This window comes from Corythoichthys intestinalis, chromosome 14, assembly GCF_030265065.1.
Source record: "Corythoichthys intestinalis isolate RoL2023-P3 chromosome 14, ASM3026506v1, whole genome shotgun sequence".
NCBI lineage: Eukaryota > Metazoa > Chordata > Actinopteri > Syngnathiformes > Syngnathidae > Corythoichthys > Corythoichthys intestinalis.
The window spans coordinates 13863871-13886367 of record NC_080408.1 but is presented as its reverse complement, the minus strand read 5'-3'; the positions used below and the strand labels follow the sequence as shown (position 1 = coordinate 13886367).

Here is a 22497-nt window from a genome sequence, read left to right as displayed (position 1 = left end):
CCGTGGCGTCAAAATGATAACAAGAACGGTGAGCAAAAATCCCAGAACCACACGGGGGAGACCTAGTGCATGACCTACAGAGAGCTGGGACCACAGTAACAAAGGCTACTATCAGTAACACAATGCACCGCCAGGGACTCAAATCCTGCACTGCCAGATGTGTCCCCCTGCTGAAGCCAGTACACGTCCAGGTCCGTCTGCCGTTCGCTAGAGAGCATTTGGATGATCCAGAAGAGGACTGGGAGAATGTGTTATGGTCAGATGAAACCAAAATAGAACTTTTCGGTAGAAACACAGGTTCTCGTGATTGGAGGAGAAAGAAATTGCAAACTGAATTGCATCCGAAGAACTCCATACCAACTGTGAAGCATTTTAGTGGACAAATACAAGACCCAAGTTTGGTTTGAAATGACTAGACTCCTTGCACGTTCAATGGCTTTGCAATTACAATCATGAGAATTCAACATCAACCTAATGGACAACAATCTTAATTGTTGACGATTGTGTGTCATTTTCAAATGCAGCGAGCTGATTCCCGAACATTCTGCCATGGGGACAGCTGAGGCAACTTTACGTATGGACAGCATGGAGGTGAAGGACGAATGGCAGGATGAGGACTTTCCCAGGTAGGGTGCATTTATACTGTGATGCTGATGTGATTGCTTCACGCTATTTTTCTTAGGGCACGTGTTCCTAATGCTATGTCCTCCGTGTTCCACAGGCCTCTACCAGAAGATGGAGATTCCACATGCGGCCTCACAGACAACAGAACCAGTATGTGAACAGTTATTTTTAAATTTTATTTCACGTCATGTTTACCTTACTGACTTCTCGGCTAAGACCCCCCCTGTAGTCTGAACGTGGGTGGATCGGGCAAGGACCAGTCCAAACGCCGGACGCTGACTGCCCCCGAGATGAACTTGTCACTGGATCACAGCGAGGGCTCGCTGCTCTCAGATGACCTGGACATCAACGTGGACGATATGGAGACGCCCGACGATACCGACTCGCTGGACTTTGCCAATAATGGCAATGAGCTGGAGTGGGAAGGTAAGGGAAGTCTGAATTAACCCTTTCAGGGACAACAGTCACTACAGTGGACATCTATTAAAAAGTTATGAATAACTTGAAAAAGAATTCAGGGCTAACCCAGGGAGAGTACACGTTCAAAAGTCTGGGGTCGCTTTGACCCCAAACTTTTGAACCGGATTGTACATAATGAAAAATCCCATATGATACACTACGGTTCAAAAGTTTGGGTATATGTGGTAGTAGTTAGCAAAAGAGGATTCACTGATATTGAAAGCACCTTTTGACGGTAAAAGACGCCTAACCCTAAACCGTAACCCTAAGAAAAAACATAATTCGTGAATGAAAGATTTAAAGACATGACAATATATTATATACACACTTAACACAATCAGTTAAATGTGAACTAAATCAATGAAAAAATACAAAGCGATTTTGATATTTTTGACAATTTGTATGTTGCTGAAAACACGTAAACATTTTAGTTAAAACCAGAGTTGTTTTTGGCAGCCCTTATAATTTTCGTCTTAGTCTTTTGGATGAAAATACTTATTAGTTTTACTCATATTTTAGTCATTTCAAAATGTGTTCCGTTGTCGTGTAGCTCAAAATGTTATCGTCTATTTCGAATTAACATTGACAGACGAGCACATATTGAAGCATCTACAAGGACAACGGCAACTTCGTGATGATGATAAACACTCGGCAGGAAAAAAACGTACATTATTTTCAATTAATTTTACCCAACTGGACGCCATGAACTGTATGTAAAATAAAGTTGTCCGATAGGTTAAGAAGACACTCACCCCGCTAAATGTTAAAGCTAATGTGAATGCTAGGCTAACGCAACGAGTTACATTTAGTTTGTGACGCACACGACGATTTAAAAAAACCAACAAATTTTACCATGCTTGAAGGACATCTTAGCACCGGTGAGGATTGTGGGTGGGATAGGAGCAGGGGTGAAAGTGGCTAGAACTTCTTGCCGGAACTCCCGGGTTAGGGTTTGAAGGTCACCATGGAGCCAGAAATTTTATTTATTTATTTTTCATTCAAAATTGTATTTTTTCAATGATTTGCAAAATAAAACTTAACAAAAACAGCAATAACCCCTATCTCCATCTCTTAATTTTTATTTTCCCTCATTTCCTCACATACTAAATGCCAAATCTTAATTTTAACTACTTAAGAACATACTAAAATTGAAGTTAATGTAAGCATTTACTTTTTTTTTTTTTTTTTTTTTAAATACTAAAGATATAAGTAACATACATTCAGAAAAATAAGTACAAATGACTTATATTATGGAGAGTGAAATGGAATGTATTTTGAAGATCGCGCAAACATTGACCTTTTTAAATCATAAGGAAATGAATAAGTAGCCTAACATAAATGAACAAATATAAGTCCAAAGTGCACATTGACAGCTAAGATGTTCTGAACCTCCCCATCAGAGCAAATAAAACAAAATATGATAAATAAGCCTCCTCAACTCTTTCGTTGCTCTTAAAGATTTGATCCATTTTATGTTGCATTGCCCTTTTTTTGTCGCATCAATTCAACAAACTTTTTTTTTGCTGTTCCAGAAAACATGCACATTTGAACCAATTAGAGCTAACCATCTCTGCTGATCACATGTCAGTATGTCAGCCAATTGAACGGATAAATGAGTCCAGGTTTTGCTTTGCTCCGTGCATTCGCACATTTACGTGACTCATCATCATCAGACTCAGATAACTGCAGCAGCTGGGGAAACCTCCATGCCGTCCGTGGAATAAAATCAATAATAAATATTGGTGGAAAACGATTACGCTACACAAGCACTTTATTATGTTTGTTGTTAACACTTATGTATGTAAATCTGATGTTGGTTGATTGTTTTCTTCTTTGAACTGAAATGCATGTGTGGCAGCTTAGCATTTTTTTTTTTAACATAGCGTTTTGACAGTTGCTGTCATATTTTCAGAATCAAAGCACTGTGTACCGGAACAGCATTCCAGCCCTGAATCTTATACTGGAACAGCATTCCGGCCCTGAATCTTATACCGGAACTCCGTTCTGGCCCTGAATCTTATACCGGAACTGCGTTCCTGACCGTTCTGGCCCACTTTCACCCCCTGGATAGGAGGCAACACCTCTCACATGAGTGACACAACCCACGTACTCGAACAATATGAAAACGGCATGCAATGTGAAAATATGACAGAAATTATGTCACATATTCATCTCGTTGTCGTCTCGTCAGACGAATGCTGGCATTTGTCTTGTTATGCTTCAGTCTCCCAAGCCATGTTTTTATCTCATGGTCGCGAAAAAATTGTTCGTCGACAAAATATTTTTTGTTATCGTCAACGGTGACAAAAACAACAATAGGGGTGTGACAAAATATCGAAAAGGTTGATACATCGTGATACTTTGTATCCCAAAACGTTATCGATATGTTCCTGTCAAGAATCAAGATATTGTTTTAAAAAGGTGTCAATGTTTTTTTTACAAAAAAAAAAAAAAAAGCATCAAGTTGCTACCAAAATCTTCCACTATAATAGTGTCTCAATTAACTCTAAGGCTGCCATTGACAGTGCTCAGCGCCCAATCCATTTAGACTGGGAACGTTCGTTCATTCAAAACCAGAGCATTCAGTCATTCAGTCCGATTTTTGGGGCATTTACAGGTCATTTGCTGTTCATTTTAGGGCATTTACAGGTCATTTCCTGTTGAGTTTGAGTCACTGCCTATTCATTTGGGTGATTCCCAGGTCACGTCCTGTTCTGTAACTCAAAATAAAAAGGAAGTGACCCATAAAATACCCCCAAATCAATAGGAAGTAACTGAAAATCAACAGGTAAATGACCTTAAATGGCCCAAAATTACCTCATTGCCTGGCATTGGCTGCCACTGACGGCCATAGACGTTTAATCCATTTGAAGTGGGAGGGTGGCAGCGAATGAACATTCGTTCATTCGCTGCCACCCTCCCAGTTCAAATGGATTGGACGTCTGCTAATGATAAACACACAGCCCAAGGATGAAAATTGTGTTTTTCTGTTTATTACTTGCTTGCTGTATATCCTAGAATGATTTCCTGACCAATGTAACGATAATCGTTGTATCGCCGTATCGTCAGATCGTTATCGTGAGCTTTGTATCGCAAATTGTATCGTATCTTGAGGTACCAAGAGGTTCCCATTCCTAGACAACAATGATTAAAACCTTCTTTTTATCAAAAGCGCATTTGTAAAAGATGACGATAATGATCAATGTTTGTTGTTACCGTCAAATGTGCCTCACAAACCTACAGTCACTGACAGATTCAAGTAATAGAACTTTCTATAAAATGTAATTGTAAAATAAAAGCAATTTCTGTTGAGGAATTAATTAGAACGCCCCCACATTCAATCTTTTAAAATGGCTAAAATAACACACAGGTGTATCGCATCAGATGCACATGATTTGAACATCATTACCCAGTTTTTTGAAGGAGGCTTCGCTTATTTATACCTCACATTTAGTTTGGTGTGCCTCTAACTGTTGAAGTGAGAGAAAACACCATGGCTAGATCAAAGGAGCTGTCTGAAGCCTTCAGAAAGAAGATTGTAGACGCTTATGAGTTTGATAAGGGATTTCAAAAGATCTCAGAAGAATATAAAATCAGCCATTCCACTGGAAAATAGTCTACAAGTGAAGGATATTCAACATAATTGCCAACATGCCCAGGTCTGGCCGTCCATGCAAGTTCACCCTGAGAGCAGACCGCAAGATGCTAAAAGAAGTCTCCAAAAAATGGCATCACAGGACCTACAGCAGGCTCTTGCAACTGTTGATGTGAAAGTGCATACCTCTACAATCAGAAAGAGACTTCACAAGTTTATTAATCTTCATGGGAGGTGTGCAAGGTGGAAGGTCAGACTGAAGTTTGCCAGAGTGAATGTAGACAAAGACCAGGACTTCTGGAATAATGTTCTTTGGACAGATGAATCTAAAATTTAATTATTTGGACACCAGAACAGAGAATATGTTTGGCATAAACCCAATATAGCATTCCAGGAAAAGAACCCCATACCAACTGTGAAGTATGGAGATGGAAGTGTCATGGTTTGGGGATGCTTTGCTACAGCAGGACCTGGCCAGCTCACCGTCATAGAATCCACCATGAATTCTATCATGTATCAGAAGAGGGTGCTTGGGGAACATATGAGATCATCTGTGGAAAAAAAATAAAGCTGGAGCAAAACTGGACCCTGCAACATGACAATGACCAGAAATATAACAGTAAATCCACCAAGGACTGGCTGAAAAGGAAGAAATGGAGAGTCCTGTAATGGTCGAGTCAAAACCCTGATCTTAATCCCATTGAGATGCTGTGGGGTGACTTGAAAAGGGCTATACATGTAACAAATCCCTTACACATCTCACAGCTGAAAGTATTCTGCGTTGAGCTGTGGGGCAAACTTTCTGCATACCAATGTCAAAGACTGGTGGTAGGCTACAAAAAGCGTCTCATTGAAGTTATTTCAGCCAAAGGGGATACCACTAGCTATTAGGTGGTAGGCTGTCCTAACTTTTTCCTCTGTTAGAATATGCATTTTTGTTGATATATTTGGTTTAATGAGTAAAACAATGGTAATTTTTGTTGTTTACCTGCAATTAAGTCACTTTCTTTTCCAGAGATGAAGAAAAACAAGATCAGACATTGATATGTGAACATTTCTGAATAAAGAACTGAATATTTAATAGGGTGTCCTAATTTTTTCACATGATTGTAGTGTAATGTCAAGGTTAGAATAGAATAGAATAGAATAGAATAGAATAGAACTTTATTGTCAATATTTGCCTTTCCAATGAGAGTAGCTCTCTTCCGGTTTCTATTCTATTCCAGATGACACCCCCGTTGCCAGCGCCAAATGTCTTCCAGGCGAAGGCGAGGAGGAGCGGGACTCATCGGGCCGCCTGTGGAGAACGGTCATCATCGGCGACCAGGAGCAACGTATTGACATGCAGGTCATCAGGCCATACCTCAGGGTCGTCACGCACGGAGGTGAGTTGGCAGAAGCGGGGATCCCACCAAAGCGCTTCTGTGACTCATTTCCACTTGGGAAAAGTCTCATTAGCACAGATATTGATCCACTTTGTCAACAGGCTATTACGGAGAAGGCCTGAATGCCATCATCGTGTTTTCAGCCTGCTATCTCCCAGACAGCAGTTGTGACGACTACTCGTACATCATGGAGAACCTCTTCTTGTAAGTACTTCAGGAGGCTCGCTCACACTTTGCTTCAGTTGACTGACTTGTGTGTTTGTGTTCAGGTACGTGGTGAGCAGCCTGGAGCTGCTGGTAGCCGACGACTACATGATCGTCTACCTGAATGGCGCCACGCCGCGCAGGAAGATGCCCGGCATCGGCTGGCTGAAGAAATGCTACCAGATGATTGACAGGAAGTAAGATGATAATAATAAGATGATAATTAGGTCATTATAAGGTAAAAAAAAATGGGTTACACAGTGTTATAAGACTATCATAATCATAATGACACCTGTCATGAATATGAATGAAAACTTATGAAGGTTGTCATTAAGTATCATTCGGTAAATTGTTTCACTTTTGATTTAAAGTGTTAGGGTTTAGAAATTTTGTTAGGGTTAGGAATTGAATTAGGTTTAGGTAGGGTGACCATACCCATGGAAATGTAGTCCAGTCAATACTCAATACACATACACACAGTAGGCTATGTGCCAACTAAACATTTTTATAAATTACTATCACGACAATTGTCCTTGACAAATTGTTATTCTCATTCAATTGATATTCTCGTTCAGTGTTCTAGATTGCACGCAAACAATAACCGAAATAAACTGACAAACTATTCAACCAGCATGTTTCCAAACGTAGAAGTTCAAAACTACATTTCCCATAATGCCTAGCGTGGCTTAGCTTACTGATAGCTAGCTGAGGCAAAAATCAAACTTTGCTATAAAAGTTTACAATCATTGGCAGCGCAACGATGCGACACCAAACTGGATTTTACAGTCAAAGCTCCGACAGAAGTCAACAGTTGCCATTATATACGTATTTATCGTAAAAAACTTAACAACTGGGCATGCGTTGGGGCCAAATCGTCAACCCAGTAGATGGCGGTAATGCCTCATGTCATGATAGGGGTAAACTGCCAACAAAAACAAGAAGAACTACGCTTTCCCTCCCTACTACTAGGAGGCATGTCATTGCAGGCAGGCGCTGCCACCCAGCGGCCGGAGGGATTCTCTTCAAATTGGTCCTGTAAAAAATGATAAAAAACGGACATTTTTATGAATTCATAAAACCCGCCCAGACGACGAGGATACTACGTGAAAGTAGGACTTGTCCGGGCAAAAGAGGACGTTTGGTCACCCTAGGTTTAGGAAACTTATTGTCACTTGTCATGAAAAGCAATCAAATAAAGTATGACCAATATTTGTCATTGCAGATTGAGGAAGAATCTCAAGTGTCTCATCATTGTTCACCCAACGTGGTTCATCCGGACAATTCTGGCCATCTCCAGACCTTTCATCAGGTTGGTGACATTTCCAGCAAAAAAACATGTTGCAGTCCATGTTTTGTCATGAGTGATTGTATTGCCAATGAAGATTATTTTTTATTTTTGGGATGTATGACAAGTTTAAAGTAGGAGGAATACCTCTTAGTTAGTAGTTTATGGTGATTACAAACTTTTGATTTAAATAATAAATAGGGGAAGATGATATTTAAATTAACAAAGCTGAAGGGTAATAATAATATAACACATTGATTATTATAGTTAAAGGTTGATAAGAAAACACAAGAATAATAATTGTAGGAATATATATGGGCAGATATCTAGTTTTGTTTCACAATTTTTTTGAAAAGTACATAAATAAACACCATTTATGACTAATATTTTCATTTAAATGCACATTCATCATTATTAAAGGTTTCTGACAATGAAAATGCATTGGGTACTCAATTTTAATTTGGAAATGAATTTGTATTAGTAGGCATTAGCAAACACTAAACTACTTAAAACGTAAAAATATTTTAAAACTACTTAACCCCTTCAGACCCACATGTTTTCTGCTGGGCAAAAAAAAAAAAAAAAAAAGAATCTGCGCTTACTTTTACTCAAACATCAAAATAAAGTGCAGTTTTTTAGTCGACGTATTTCATGCTTTTATTGGTTATTCATGTTAATTTGTTTTTGATGAGAAATGAGCACTTTATGTGATCCTTTTTTAAAGTTGTTTTTGTTCAGCCATTTTCAAAGAGGCAAAAATAGCAAAGAGGACGTGCCAAACTTCATGATTTGATTTCGATGGGTAAACTTTCATCCAATCATCTCCCAGAAGTGGCAACAGCAACCAAATTCAGTGTACCGTAATTTTCGGACTATGAGCTGCTACTTTTTTCCCTCATTTTGAATCCTGCGGCTTATAGTGCAGTGCGGCTTATTTGTTGATTAATTTGGGTTAGTAGATAACACTTTATTTGACGTTGGCATCATAAGACTGCCATAAGACCGTTACAATTATGACATGACGTTATCATGGGCATTAATTAATGCTTATGACAGATGTCATTATAACTGTCATCCGGCAAATTATGTCGCTAACTCCTTTGATGTCTAGCTCGGATCTTTTACATCCATTCAAAAGTGAGATAATTTGCCGGATGACACAAAATGATGTCTTTCATAAGCATTCTTACATGCTCATGGCAGTGTCATGTCATAATTATGATGGTCTTATGGCACCACTGTCAAATAAAGTGTTACAAATTTCATAACTAGCAATTAATGACACAACTAGAACAGTAACTGAAGATATGATGAGCACAGAACATGAATTTCGATTGTTATTTACATCTGTAGCGCTGCAATGCATGCTAGTAGGCATGATGGACGACAACAGTGTTGACAGCAGTGGCAGCAGAGGTTGACCGTCTCTCCCAAAAGAACAGTGATGGCCAAATGAAGCTTCTTGAAGCAATGAAGCTTTGCAGCCAACTGGATCAAAGCTTCATGGTGGTTCATTTGGTCTAATGGCAATCTTATTATGCTACTGTCAAATAAAGTGTTACCAGTTAATATCTTTTGGTGTAAAAATCCCATAATACAATGAGGACATCTGCGGCTTATAGTCCAGTGTGGCATATCTATGAAGATCCATGTCAAAATTGGTGGATGGCGGCTTGTAGTCAGGTGCACCTTATAGTGCAAAAATGACAGTATTTATTGGTTTAGAGACACGAACCCGTCATGTCATGTTTCAGCAGCATGCTAAGGTCTAATGGGGGTAAAAATAAAAGTTAAATCATATATAATTCTATGTATGAACAGTTGTGTTGAATAAATTTTGTAAAGCAAGACCAATGTCAGGTTTTGGTGATGGGATTGTGTGGTGTGAGGCAGGGTGGAGGGAAGAAGCAAGACAAGTAAGCATTGCCTGTAGAAACCTAAAAATGTTTATTTACAAAGATACACCACAAAAATTAAACACAAATTACAATAAAATCCTAGATTTCAATTAAAAAAAACAAAAAACAAAACACTGGTGTAAAATAAGCACTAGTGTGCCCCAGCACACTACAGGCAGAAGGCTGTGCATGCATGCCCTCTACTGGCTAACTTGTAACCTACAGGCAACACTGGCACCAATAAGTCTGCAATTGATTAATCAACCCGAATACAAAAAAAAAGAAAAAATTAAATTAATAGTTTCAAGATAATCGGTTCCTGAATCACGAAAGAATAGGATTTTAAAGTTAGATTGCACAAATGTCAAGGAAGTGCATCATTGACTGTCGCCCTGTAAAACTGCACGGCCCCCGAGCCTAGCATAGGTTACACGCTGACACGTTAGGTTAGCAGCACCCAAGGACTGACAGAGCAATGTTTCTCATTTCAAAATAACATAATCACTTACTAGTACCAGTATACATTAATAACTATTTATTAATGCACTAATGTATATGTGAATTAATATTAAGTAATGTAGTATATACATTATATACTGTATTATAACCTTACCTTAAGTATGGTATTATTACACGTGAACGTACCTCATAAGTATTACTTAACCTTAATTAACCATTACTAAATGTTTTTTGGACCCTTATTGTAAAGTGTAGCACATGTGTCCCTTAACTAAGAAATTATAAATGGTTAAGTCCCCCCCCCCCCCCCCCCCCAACCTTTAATAACCATCACTGAACTCTTTTTGGACCCTTGTTGTAAAGTGTAGCACATGCGTCCCTTAACTAAGAAATTATAAATGCCTAAGTTTACAAACCCTAACCCTATATAGGCCTATTTTTAATTTTATTTTACCAAACTATTAGTTACTGTCTGGTTGTGCATTAACTAATGCATTAACTAATGTTAATTAATATATTACCAAATGTTAAATAAGGGATTATATGAATTATTGTAATGTTACTTAAACATTAGTTATTGTTTTAAAATGCATTAAATGATGCATTAATTTATGTTCATTGATATATTAATAAATGTTAGATAAGGGATTAAATGAATTATTGCCATGTTACTTAAACATGAGTTGTCTAAAAATGCATTAACTAATGTTTAATTAAGGGACCCTTATTGTAAAGTGTTACCAAATATTATATAAAGGTTGAAATGTTATACCAAATATTTTATAAAGGTTGAAAAGCTGCCTAGTGTTGCCCTAAGAAAGAAAGCAGGGAACGAAATACAAACAAATTGACAAGACAAGGAACACCTGGGCTGGAGGCGAGTAGCTGGGAGAAGCTGACAGGTGCAAATGAAAAACTAATCAGACGATACAGGAAGTAAAAACACCTGACTTAACAGGGAACATCGCTTTTTTTTTTTTTTTTGATACCTTTTGTTTAATGATTGTGTGTATAATAAATGTTTTGTCTTATCACCACTACCATAAAAGGTAATTGAACCAAACTTTCTTTCTAACTTTGACATAGCGTGAAGTTCCTGGACAAGATACGTTACGTGTATACTCTGCACGAGCTAAGCCTGCTCATCCCCATGGAGCACGTGCAGGTGCCTGAGTGTGTGCTGCAGTAAGTAGCTTTCTCTCTCGGCCGCCATCAGGCTCTGCATAACACACACACAAAAAACGAATAACATTAACATCAGTCAATGCAGATTCTGACATGTTTTTGATTCATTCTAGGTACGACGATGAGAAGATAAAAGCAAGGTGGGTGTTTATGTGTGTTGTTATGGTTATCATTTTATTGAAATAATTTCAGAGCTGTAAAAAAGGTATATTAATGCTCATTATTTAACATTGTTTTATATAAAATTGTGGGTTTTTTTTTCAAAAGTCTTCAATTATTATCATAATATTTTGTTGCTAGCATAATAATTGTTTATTATTTATGTGCAAGAACAGTGCATATAAAAATTACAACTAGGGGTGGAATTTAGGGGGTTATGGGGGTGTGTCCGCACCCAGGAGCCTGGTTTGCTGGCGTAAGTGGGCGTGGTTGGGCGAGGGGCGGGTCAAACAGAAAGATATGATGTGCGGAGTTGTAATATAGTGTTTTAAATGTTAAAATATCTCTGACGCCCCCCCCCAAGGACGATCCACTTGGGGGGGCTCATCTACAGTGTTCATCTGTAGTCCTAGGCCAGATGTACACAGGCATCCTGGAAATAGTAAAACATTTTCATTCATAATATTTAAATGATAAAAAGCACAATAGAGAGCATTACAAAATATTTGGTACAAAAAAGGAAAAAAACAAAAGCCAAAGCAGTACAAAAATTACAAAGAGTAGTTCTTTTATACACTATATAATAATAATATAATTAATAAATAATTTAATGATATTGTTTTTATCATGTTTTTTTCTTTTTTTTTAAATAAAGTGTTATAATTTTGCAGTAATTCTGATAGACTATTATTATTATTCTTAATAGTAATAGATAGAGATGTCCCGATCGCTCGGCACCCCGATCGATAGGGTCCGATCACGTCATTTTCAAAGTATCAGAATCGGCAAAAAAATATCGGACATGCCTTTTTTTAATATATCTATATTTTTTAATTAAATCGTTTTCTAATTGTATTCAACGTTACAGACATGATATGTTACACTCATTCAGAGTCTTTAGTGTAGGCTTAAGGTAGGGTTATCAAATTTATCCCGTTAACGGCGGTAATTAATTTTTTAAAAAATTTATCACGTTGAAATATTTAACGCAATTAACGCATGCGCTGCACGACCCACTCACGCATTGTCGCGTTCAATCTGTAATGGCGCCGTTTTACCGATATATAGAACTAAAAGGCAGCGTAAAATGAGTAGAGTGAATTTTTGGCAGCCTTTGGAGCCTTTTTTTAATTGGCTAAAGCCTTACAATCCCTCTCCCTACGATTAGAAATATCGTGGGAAGCAATGTGGGGAAGAAACGTAATTGATCTTTTTCTTAACACCCTATGTTATTTCCCAACGCAGAGAAGATATATCAATTGGTACCACCACACACAGTCATGGTTGCACTTCCATTCATGCATTTGGCCAGAACAGTTAAATGGCTACAGTATCATTTACTGAAAGCTCAACAAATACACTAGATGGCAATATTTAGTCACAATATACAAAGTCACATTTATCCTTTAAGAATTACAAGTCTTTCTATCCGTGGATCCCTCTCACAGAAAGAATGTTAATAATGTAAATGCCATCTTGAGGATTTATTGTCATAATAAACAAATACAGTACTTATGTACTGTATGTTGAATGTATATATTGTCTGAGTTTTATTCTTTTTTTTTTCTTAATGCATTGCCAAAATGTATATGATCAGGGAAAATTATCGGGAATGATTGGAATTGAATCGGGAGCAAAAAAAAAAGCAATCGGATCAGGAAATATCGGGATCGGCAGATACTCAAACTAAAACGATCGGGATCGGATCGGGAGCAAAAAAACATGATCGGAACAACCCTAGTAATAGACTTTTTTTTTTTTTTTTTCTTAATAGTATTGTGCTTTCTCAAATACAGTATTTGTATGTTTGCAGACTGGAGCAAGAGCAACAGAATGGAAACGTTTTGCCGCCTACAGAAAGGTGACCTCATTTTGCACTTTGTAGACACCCACCATACGAACACAATGTCACATATGAAGCAGTGTATACCAAGAAAACCGAAGAAGCAGAAAAATACCCTGGTAAACAAAATTTTACACTTTCACAATAGTTAAGATGAACGAGTTTCTAAAACGCCTTAAAACCATGGCCGCTAAGCAACTAAACATTTTTTGAAAATGGTACAAACAACACCCACGAACAGATTTGAATCATCTTAACTACGTTCTCTCTAACTTGATTAAAGATGTTTTTCCCTCCTTCCAGGCTGAAGCAAACGATAGCCGAGATTGGGGGCGAAATCTGAAATTCAAAAGTAAGTGTTGGGGTCATGCTAGGCTACATTGAGATGTTAGTGGGCTTCTTGAATCTGAGCTTTCTGTGTTGTTCAAATTATTATTATTTTATCAATCTATGGCTTGCAAAGGGTGTCTGCAAACTCGTTCGCTGCCATTGAGTCATAGAGTTCACTATCTGTTAACGAGAAACTGGGTGTGAGGCCGCTCCGTAGGGGGCCTTTTTTCGAAAACTTAAAATTGAAATATTTTCAAAACCAAAGCTGCTATCAACCTAAAACCAAAACAGGCACCTCTCTTAGCATATGTGAGTCTTCATGAGCAGCGGCATCAAAAAATTTAAAGTCTTTCCCTTTAAAATCCCGATTAATTATGTTTTATATAACAAAACTTAAAATGACTATATAATTCTCAGATTTTACACTAGATGCACAAAAATCACCAAATGCAGAGATAATGACCTATATTTTCAGGACCAATAGCAATATTTAACATATCTTATAAGTTTATGCCCGAAATAGCAACTTTTTTTTTTTTTTTTTTTTTAATTTAGTGCACTTTTGACATGTGACAAGTTTTCAACAGCTAATAAATCACTCAGTTTTCAGTTTTCTTAATACTTGATGACCGCATGCAAAACCATCTTAATTTTACTCAACAAAAGTAAATTTGGCATTTTTCTATATGGAATCACAACTTATTTAGGTTAAATTCCAATGTCCCTCTTGCCTCAGCATGTCTTGACGGCTATCTGACCCTCGTCGTTTTTAGGGTTAGTAAAATAAAACATGTAAAAGCGGATTTTATTTTGTATGGACGTAGAAATGTCTAAATTACCATATTGGTCCGAATATAAGACAGCCCTGATTATAAGACAACCCCCTCTTTTTCAAGACTCGTTTGAAAAAAGGCTTTTCGAACACCAAATTAATTTTTATGCAGAAAATAATTACAATACATCTGAAAAAAATGATTATAACAATATATTTGAGAGAAAAAGCATGTTATTTTGCCTCATTCAAATCTTAATATCTGAACCTTTAAATGTGTGAATGAATGGCTTCTGGTTTTTGAAATGTATATAAACCAATCTATTGTGATAAAACAACAAAATTGCAATAACTGCAATAACCATCAAAGTGAGGTCTAACTGTAACTGTAGTCTTGAAACAAATCTGAATAAGGAAAAACATTGCAATAAAATAATGCAAACTGGTTAAACTTGAGAGTAGCTGAGATCTGTCATGACAGAACATCGCTTCAATGATATCTGGCGCCATCTAGCGTCGTGAATGGGTATAATGTCTTGACCGCGAACATAAGACAACCCCCACTATTTCAGTCTTATTTCAATGCAAAAAACACTGTATTTTATTCGGGCCAATATGCTACAATTTTTTTTTTTTTTTGCCAATAAACGGGCAGTTGGCCAAAAATTACCTAATTATTTTAATGTAAAGTTAACGCGTACGCTATTGTGTATGGACACAAAATCCAACATGCCGTCCATTACAAAAAAGCGCTTTTTGAGTAGAAAATTCTTATAAATAAATGCGTAAATCTCGGAATATCTATAGATATGAACATAAAACAGTCTAGATTCTTGGTTAAAGGGAAAAAAACTGGGCAGTTATCATTCATTTTATGTTACGAATTTTTTTTTCCATTCATTTCATTTTTTTTCACGTTTCAAAATGCATGCATGCTGCTAGTTTATATAATAATTACCTTGAATCCTCTACCAAATCACTCCTGCCTGCTTGTATGCGCTAAAACCTTCGTCCTGTTTCCACCTAAATCCGGGGTTAGAACGCAGCGTGTTTGAGTTTATCGTAGTGAAAGCCTATGGGTTAATTTGATATTTTACATGAACATACGTTTTATATGAACATAAAACAGTCTAGATTCTTGGTTAAAGGGAAAAAAACTGGGCAGTTATCATTCATTTTATGTTACGAAATTTTTTTCCATTCATTTCATTTTTTTTCACAACGTTTCAAAATGCATGCATGCTGCTAGTTTATATAATAATTACCTTGAATCCTCAACCAAATCGCTCCTGCCTGCTTGTATGCGCTAAAACTTTCGTCCTGTTTCCACCTAAATCCGGGATTAGAACGCAGCGTGTTTGAGTTTATCGTAGTGAAAGCCTCAATGACTCTCTGCCTGGCCCACCCTCTTACGGGAGGCTGTGGCACAATGTCTGTAGGAGCTGTCTCCTCAACATATAGTGAAGTCTATGATTGAGTTAAAATGTTAAAAATGTACTCTCCAACAGTATGTCATGTGTTAAATTTTATTTTTTTTCGCATTCCCATAGAGAATTGATGCACCACGAGTGGAACTTCTCCCAGACATTGAGAATCACTGTAATAGACCATTTTAGCTAGGCGGTGGCAGTGTCAGGAAACGGGCTTGACTTTTGCCTTTTGGCTCTCGGCCAGTGGCCTCAAGATCCAGAATTACAGTAGCTGGCAAGCAGCTGTGATGGGGAATGTACAGTGAGCTGTGACACCAAACATACCCTTTGACATGTCGAGCTAACAGTGAGCTCCAGCGTGTCACATCTCCACCTTTTGGTTTGGGACTAATAAGCTAACATAACGAGCACAGGAATATTAATACTCTTCTAAAATGCAAAATGAGAGAAGATATTTGGGTTAACTGGAACAGGGCGTATGATAGATTTGACTCGAGCCGCATGCTAATTAACAAGCTTTGAATTTTGAGCTGCATGTTACTTCACAAGGCATGGTTATCCAAGTGCTGAAATATTGAGGGCAGTCAGCACCTTTCCTCATTCATCAATGCAATTGTGGGTCAACTCCCATTTCCACTTCACATCAAGTAAAATCATCCCCAGTCAGGTTCAGATAGAAGGCTTAGTAAATGAGTAGCGGTGTAGCTGGGGTGTTATTTACCATCTAGTATAATCATATAATCAGATTGGATGACTTAGACCACTATTGCACCAATTATACTATATTGTTGAAATAATTAATAATAATTTGTTTTTCTTAGTTTTTTGTTTTTTTTTGTTTTTAATAAATAAATATAAGTATACTTTTACAATTTGGAAACATGCCCAAATCCTAGCAATATTCAAAACTATAAAAAACCCCAGCTACTTTTTTTTTTTTTTTTTTTTTTTTTTTTTGCAGCCCTAAAAACTGCAAAAAATGCACCACATGGACTAATTTTGAGGCCTTCTTCATCACACTTGGACCAAAAGGTGTTGCAATGATTATATACCGTATTTTACGGACTATAACTTGCACCAGTCAAAATACACATTGAAGAAGGAAAAAAACGACTTGCTCTACTTACGCGATTTTGACTTTACAACGCAGGAGTTTCGTCCGCCATTTTGTCTCTAGTTTTTTTTTTTCCCCTTAGTCGCACAAACATTACCTTATTGTACCTCACAGTATCTTATTTTTACTTCGTTAATATGACGTGTTCTGTCCTCTCTAAACGTGAAGGTGTTCAGCTTTACAGATAGCAAACAAGGCAATTATGCTAGGGTGACCAAACGTCCTCTTTTGCCCGGACATGTCCATCTTTCACGTCATGTCCTCGTCATCCGACCTGGTTTTATAAATTCATGAAAATGTCCGGTTTTTATGATTTTTCACGGGACCAATTTGAGGAGAGTATCTCCGGCCGCTGGGGGGCAGCGCTTGCCTGCGTTGTCGTGGCTTCTACAAGTAGGGGCGGGAGAAGGAGTACAGTTTACCCCTTGTATTATGGGGCATTACCGCCATCTACTGGGTTGACGGTTTGGCAAGAGAAGAGGCAGTTACAGACTACAATAAGGAGTAATTTTAAGAGACGTTTATAGTGCTCCGTACACCTTTCTGTAAGTTTATCTTCTGTTAATGTCACTCATGTGTCTTCTGTTATATATTATACAATATATGGGTACAAAGAGATGCAGTATGTTGTATTAGTCTTGTATTAATTGTTCTGCGTTCGTGTATTTGGTTTAATGTTGGTATTATGTTTTAAGTAGAAGCTTCCTGCCCAGTTGTTAAGAGGTTTTTTACGATAAATTCTGATATAATGGCAACTGTTGACTTCTGTCGGAGCTTTGTACTGGCGTGATCTGTAAAATTGATGTCAAATTGTTGCGCTACCGATGATTGTAAGCACAGATAGCAAAGTTTCATTTTGCCTCGTCTCCCGGTACTCGCTAATAGGGTAGCTATCAGTGAGCTAAGCCGTGCTAGGCATTATGGGAAATGTAGTTTTGAACTGCTGCGTTTGGAAACATGCTGGTTGAATAGTTTGTCAGTTTATTTTGGTTATTTTTTGCGTGTAATCTAGAACATTGAATGAAAATAAAAATAGAGTGAGAATAACAATTTCTCAACAACAATTGTCGTGATAGTAATTTATAAAAAAATTTATGTGGCACAAGCCTACTGTGTGTCTGTATTGACTGTACTATATTTCCACGGGTGTGCATGATTTTTTTTTTTTGTCATTAATTTTTTTTAAATTCCATATAGTATATAATATATACTATATGGCTTTTTTTTTTTTTTTTAATAAAACTGATTTTTTTCTGTCTAGACTGAGGAGGCACACTTTAAATATATTAAAGTGATATAGGCATCTTTGAGTGAACTTCGAGTAAAATTGAAGTATCTCGAGGCCGGGCCGAGTGTCCTCTTTTTTGGAAATCAAAATATGGTCACCCTAAATTATGCTTTTTAAAGCTTGTTACTTCCTTCACTCTTGACATTTTGTAAAGCTGCAACATACACGTACACTTATGATCAAAATGACATGCATTTTAACAAGAAAACACTTGCCACAAAACAATTGGTGTTCAAACGTCCATTTAGTCTGATCAATATGTAAATTTACTAGATTAAATTAGCCTAATTTGCCTAACAAAGTCCACTATCTTAAATGCTACGAATGCTAACGCATTTACAATTCTCATAGCAAATCGCTCACATGTAACTCTACAAACTGCAGCTGTAAATTTAATTATACATACACAAACAAACATATATTAGCTGAAGCAACTTACAGCCTTATGTGGCTCAAACCAGAGCGCAACTGTCCTTTATCCATGTCACACGTCTGCTTCTCAGTCATACAAGGAGACAGTCCAGCCAGACCCAACGCTGCCACTAGAGGGCAGTGTATCCTCCATCATTAAACAAAATACAATACTGGACATTTTGGATAGTTATTTTGAGATGTACTTAAACGGTTCATTCCAATTTACGCGGAAATTTCGGGATATGTCGCCAGCGTAGGAACGGAACTCATTTGTAACCAGGGGACTACTGTCAGTGCTGTTAAAAAAGTAATTAATTATAGTTACAAATTACTTCTCCCAAAACGTAATTGATTAGTAACTCAGTTACCTGAATGTAAGAGTAATTAGTTACTTGGCAAAGCAACTGGTGTTACTTTTCATGTTTTTTTCTTCATTCCAAAAAAAAAAAAAAAAAAAACAGGTCACACTACGTGAAGTTCAACGGGTTTTTGGCACAATTGGCCCTAGCCCAATTCTTTACCCTAAACTTAACTAGATAAAGGGGAATTGCGGATATTGTTAGATAGTAACCTTTGCTATGTTTGGAAGTCATTTAATGTTGTGAATCAACCGTTAAAGTTGTTAAAATTGCTCCCGTTATTGCATTACCGTATTGGCCTGAATATAAGACGATGTTTTTTTTGCATTGAAATAAGACTGAAAAAGTGGTGTTCGTCATATATTCGCGGTCTAGATGTTATACCCATTTACGACGCTAGATGGAGCCAGATATCATTGAAGCGATGTTCTGTCATGACAGATCTCAGCTACTCTCAAGTTTAACCAGTTTGCATCATTTTATTGCAATGTTTTTCCTTATTCAGATTTGTTTCAAGACCACAGTTGTAGTTAGACTTCACTTTGATGGTTAATGCAGTTATTGCAATTTTGTTGTTTTATCACAATAGATTGGTTTATTTACATTTCAAAAACAAGACGCCATTCGTTTACGAATGTGATTGCACTTTAGTTTACACACAGATATTAAGATTTGCATGAGGCAGAATAACATGCTTTTTCTCTCAAATATATTGTTACAATCATTTGTTTGAGATATACTGTCATTATTTTCTGTATAAAAAGTAATTTGGTGTTCAAAAAGTCTTTTTTCAAACTTGAGTCTTGAAAAAGAGGGGGTCCTCTTATAACCAGGACCGTCTTATATTCGGTCTAATACGGTAGTTCCCTTCTCTCTACTTTTGACATGTAAAAGTTTTAAAACTGTTTCATCATTTAATGATAGATTCAAGTCAAGATTTTGCTGATTTGTGAGTACTATATTTTAGATAAAAAGTTAATAAAGGTTCGCTTCGAAGGTACTCTACAACAGAGCCTTCCTGAGAAGTCTACTGCTTTAAGATGGCGGCTGTTTACTAACGCCGGCGAGTCTATCATTTCGCATATAAGTTCTCTGTACATGTCATACCTATCGTAGCATCATGGGCGTAGTTTGTAGGCTATCGGCTACAGTCAGGGTCAGGTATTATTGGAGCCACCTAGCATCGAGTTTGCAGCGGCGTCCCAACTCCCTTTCCTCCAACCCCACTCCCGCTCTGCTTTCTCCGTGAGTCTGTGTCTCTCACTTTTATCGCGTCATTCAGCCAACATAGTAACCTCATCGTAACGCACGACTTTACATCCTCAGTAACGGTAACGGCGTTGCAAAGATGAGAAAAGTAATTAATTAGATTACTCACGACTGAAAATAATAACGCCGTTAGTAATGCAGTTATACTCTAATGCCGTTATTAACAACACTGCCTGGAGTAGTAATAAAATGGATAACAAAGTGCTAATCAGGTATCTGTTGACACATTAACAGTTATTCAAATAACGATAAACAAAATAGACTTTTACTCTCACTCCAAATCACTACCAAATTTATTCAAGTCTTCATCTTCAGTATCACTTTTAAACAGTTACATCAACTTGAAGTAGAGGCAAGTATCAACATATAAATCGCCTCGGGTATAAGTCCCATGCCCAGCCAAACTATGAAAAAAAAAAAAAAGTGCTATTTATATTCTGAAATGCAGTTCTCAGTGTCTGTTTTTTTCTTGGGAGCATTTTTGTTGGCTTTTTTCACCATAAGACATCTTTAGACGTTCCCTTTTTTGATCGTTACTTAAATACCTTGGGATTAATTATGCAAGTTTTTTTTCTTTGGCTTGACTTAAAGTGTGCCAAGTCACCAGCTTAATGTGTGTGCATATTTGTGTGTGTCACACAATCCTCACACCTCATATTCCCTGAGGACGCCAGTGTTACATAAAGCGCAGCTGTTAATCTTTTTAAGTCGTCCTGTACGCCAGCAATAGGTTCTATTTTTAACAACGAGCCCCCGGGACAACCCAGCCCCCCGGGCAAATTGAACGCCATCGCACACGGTGTCCTGAAACCGGAGAAAAAAATGCATTGGGCTCATCCCGTGGTTCAGGTGCGCTCCATACGCTAGATGTCATGAGCTGGTCTGGGAATGTTTGACAGGGTTCAAGCTGAGGAAACATTGACATACTTATTAACATAAACAACATTTCATATGATCTCATTTGAGATGACTTGATGCTGCAAAGGCAACATACAGTATACAAACATACAGTTATGTTATGTTTTCTAACATATTTGGTAATATGGATATTTAATATCAATTTTAACAATATTGAGGCATTAAAGTTATAGAACTAAACAATTAAAACTGAAAAAAGATTTTTTAAAATAACTTTCTGTCAAATGCAATTTTAAATAAATGCAATTTCTGTTGAGGAATAAATTGGGCAGCCCTACATTCAATCCCACTTAAAATGGCTAAAATCACACACAGGTGTATTACTAGTACATCAGGTACCCATGAATAGAACATCATTGCCCAGTGTTTTGAAAGAGGCTTGCCTAATTTAAACTTCACATTTAGTTTGATGTGCCCCTGACTGTTGAAGTGAGAGAAAACAACATGGTGGGATCAAAGGTGCTGCTTGAGGCCTTCAGAAAGAAATTGTAGACAGTTATAAGTCTGGTAAGGGATTCCAAAAGATCTCAAAAGAATATAAAATCAGCCATTCCACTGTCCAGAAAATAGTCTACATGTGGAAGACATTCAAAACACCTGCCAACATGCCCAAGTTTGGTCGTCCAAGCAAGTTCACCCCGAGAGCAGACCGCAATATGCTAAAAGAAGTCTCCAAAAACTCTAAAATGTCATCACGGGACCCACAGCAGGCTCTTCCTACTGTTGATGTGAAAGTACATGCTCCTACAATCAGAAACGGAACCGTCATGGGAGGTGTGCAAGGAAGAAACCTTTGCTTTCCAAGAAGAACATGAAGGCCAGAGTGAATGTAGACAAAGACCAGGACTTCTGGAAAAATGTTCTTAGGACAGATTAATCTAAAATTGAATTATTTGGACACCAGAACAGAGGACAAGTTTGGTGTAAACCCAATACAGCATTCCAGGAAAAGAACCTCATCCCAACTGTGAAGCTTGAAGGTGAAAGTCATGGTCTGGGGATGCTTTGCTAAAGCAGGACCTGGCCAGCTCACCATCATAGAATCCACCATGAATTCTATTGTGTATCAGAGGGTGCTTGAGGAACATGTGAGATCATCTGTGAAAAATGAAAGCTGAAGCGAAACTGGACCCTGCAAGATGGCAATGACCCAAAACATACCAGTAAATCCACCAAGGCACCACTGGCTGAAAAGGAAGAAATGGGGAGTCCTGGAATGGCCGAGCCCAAAGCCCAGAGCTTAATCCCATTGAGATGCTGTGGGGTGACTTGAAACGGGCTGTACATGCAAGAAACCTCTCAAACATCTCACAGCTGAAAATATTTTTGCGTTGAGGAGTTGTACAGGAGGAGATGGCTACAAAAAGTGTCTCACTGAAGTTATTTCAGCCAAAGGGGGTAACAGTAGCTATTAGGTCGTCCTAACTTTTTCCTCAGTTAGAATATGCACTTTTGTTTATATATTTGGTTTAAAGAGTAAAACAATATTAATTTTTGTTGTTCACCT

The 22497-nt window shown here is 37.5% G+C and overlaps 1 protein-coding gene and 1 long non-coding RNA gene across 4 annotated transcripts in view; one reads left to right on the top strand and one right to left on the bottom strand.

Moving 5' to 3' along the window:
• LOC130929474 (caytaxin-like) overlaps window positions 1-22497 on the top strand; it is a 28918-nt gene that overhangs the window by 5733 nt on the left and 688 nt on the right. Inside the window, exons 2-13 of one of the 3 annotated variants that reach the window (XM_057856624.1) lie at window positions 525-626; window positions 722-774; window positions 841-1050; window positions 5905-6063; window positions 6165-6267; window positions 6333-6464; window positions 7490-7576; window positions 10996-11094; window positions 11208-11234; window positions 13067-13114; window positions 13400-13448; window positions 15749-16564. In XM_057856624.1, coding sequence (XP_057712607.1) covers window positions 550-626; window positions 722-774; window positions 841-1050; window positions 5905-6063; window positions 6165-6267; window positions 6333-6464; window positions 7490-7576; window positions 10996-11094; window positions 11208-11234; window positions 13067-13114; window positions 13400-13439 — 1035 coding nt within the window. In that variant the 5' untranslated portion in view covers window positions 525-549 and the 3' untranslated portion in view covers window positions 13440-13448; window positions 15749-16564. Of the gene's footprint in view, window positions 1-524; window positions 627-721; window positions 775-840; window positions 1051-5904; window positions 6064-6164; window positions 6268-6332; window positions 6465-7489; window positions 7577-10995; window positions 11095-11207; window positions 11235-13066; window positions 13115-13399; window positions 13449-15748; window positions 16565-22497 lie in introns of those variants that run through there. The other 2 variants (XM_057856622.1, XM_057856625.1) reach the window with 2 other exon arrangements.
• Window positions 10249-22497, bottom strand: part of LOC130929476 (uncharacterized) — a 32755-nt gene continuing 20506 nt past the window's right edge. The window contains exon 3 of the long non-coding RNA XR_009066900.1: window positions 10249-11128. This is a non-coding gene — a long non-coding RNA (uncharacterized LOC130929476). The remainder of the gene's footprint in view (window positions 11129-22497) is intronic.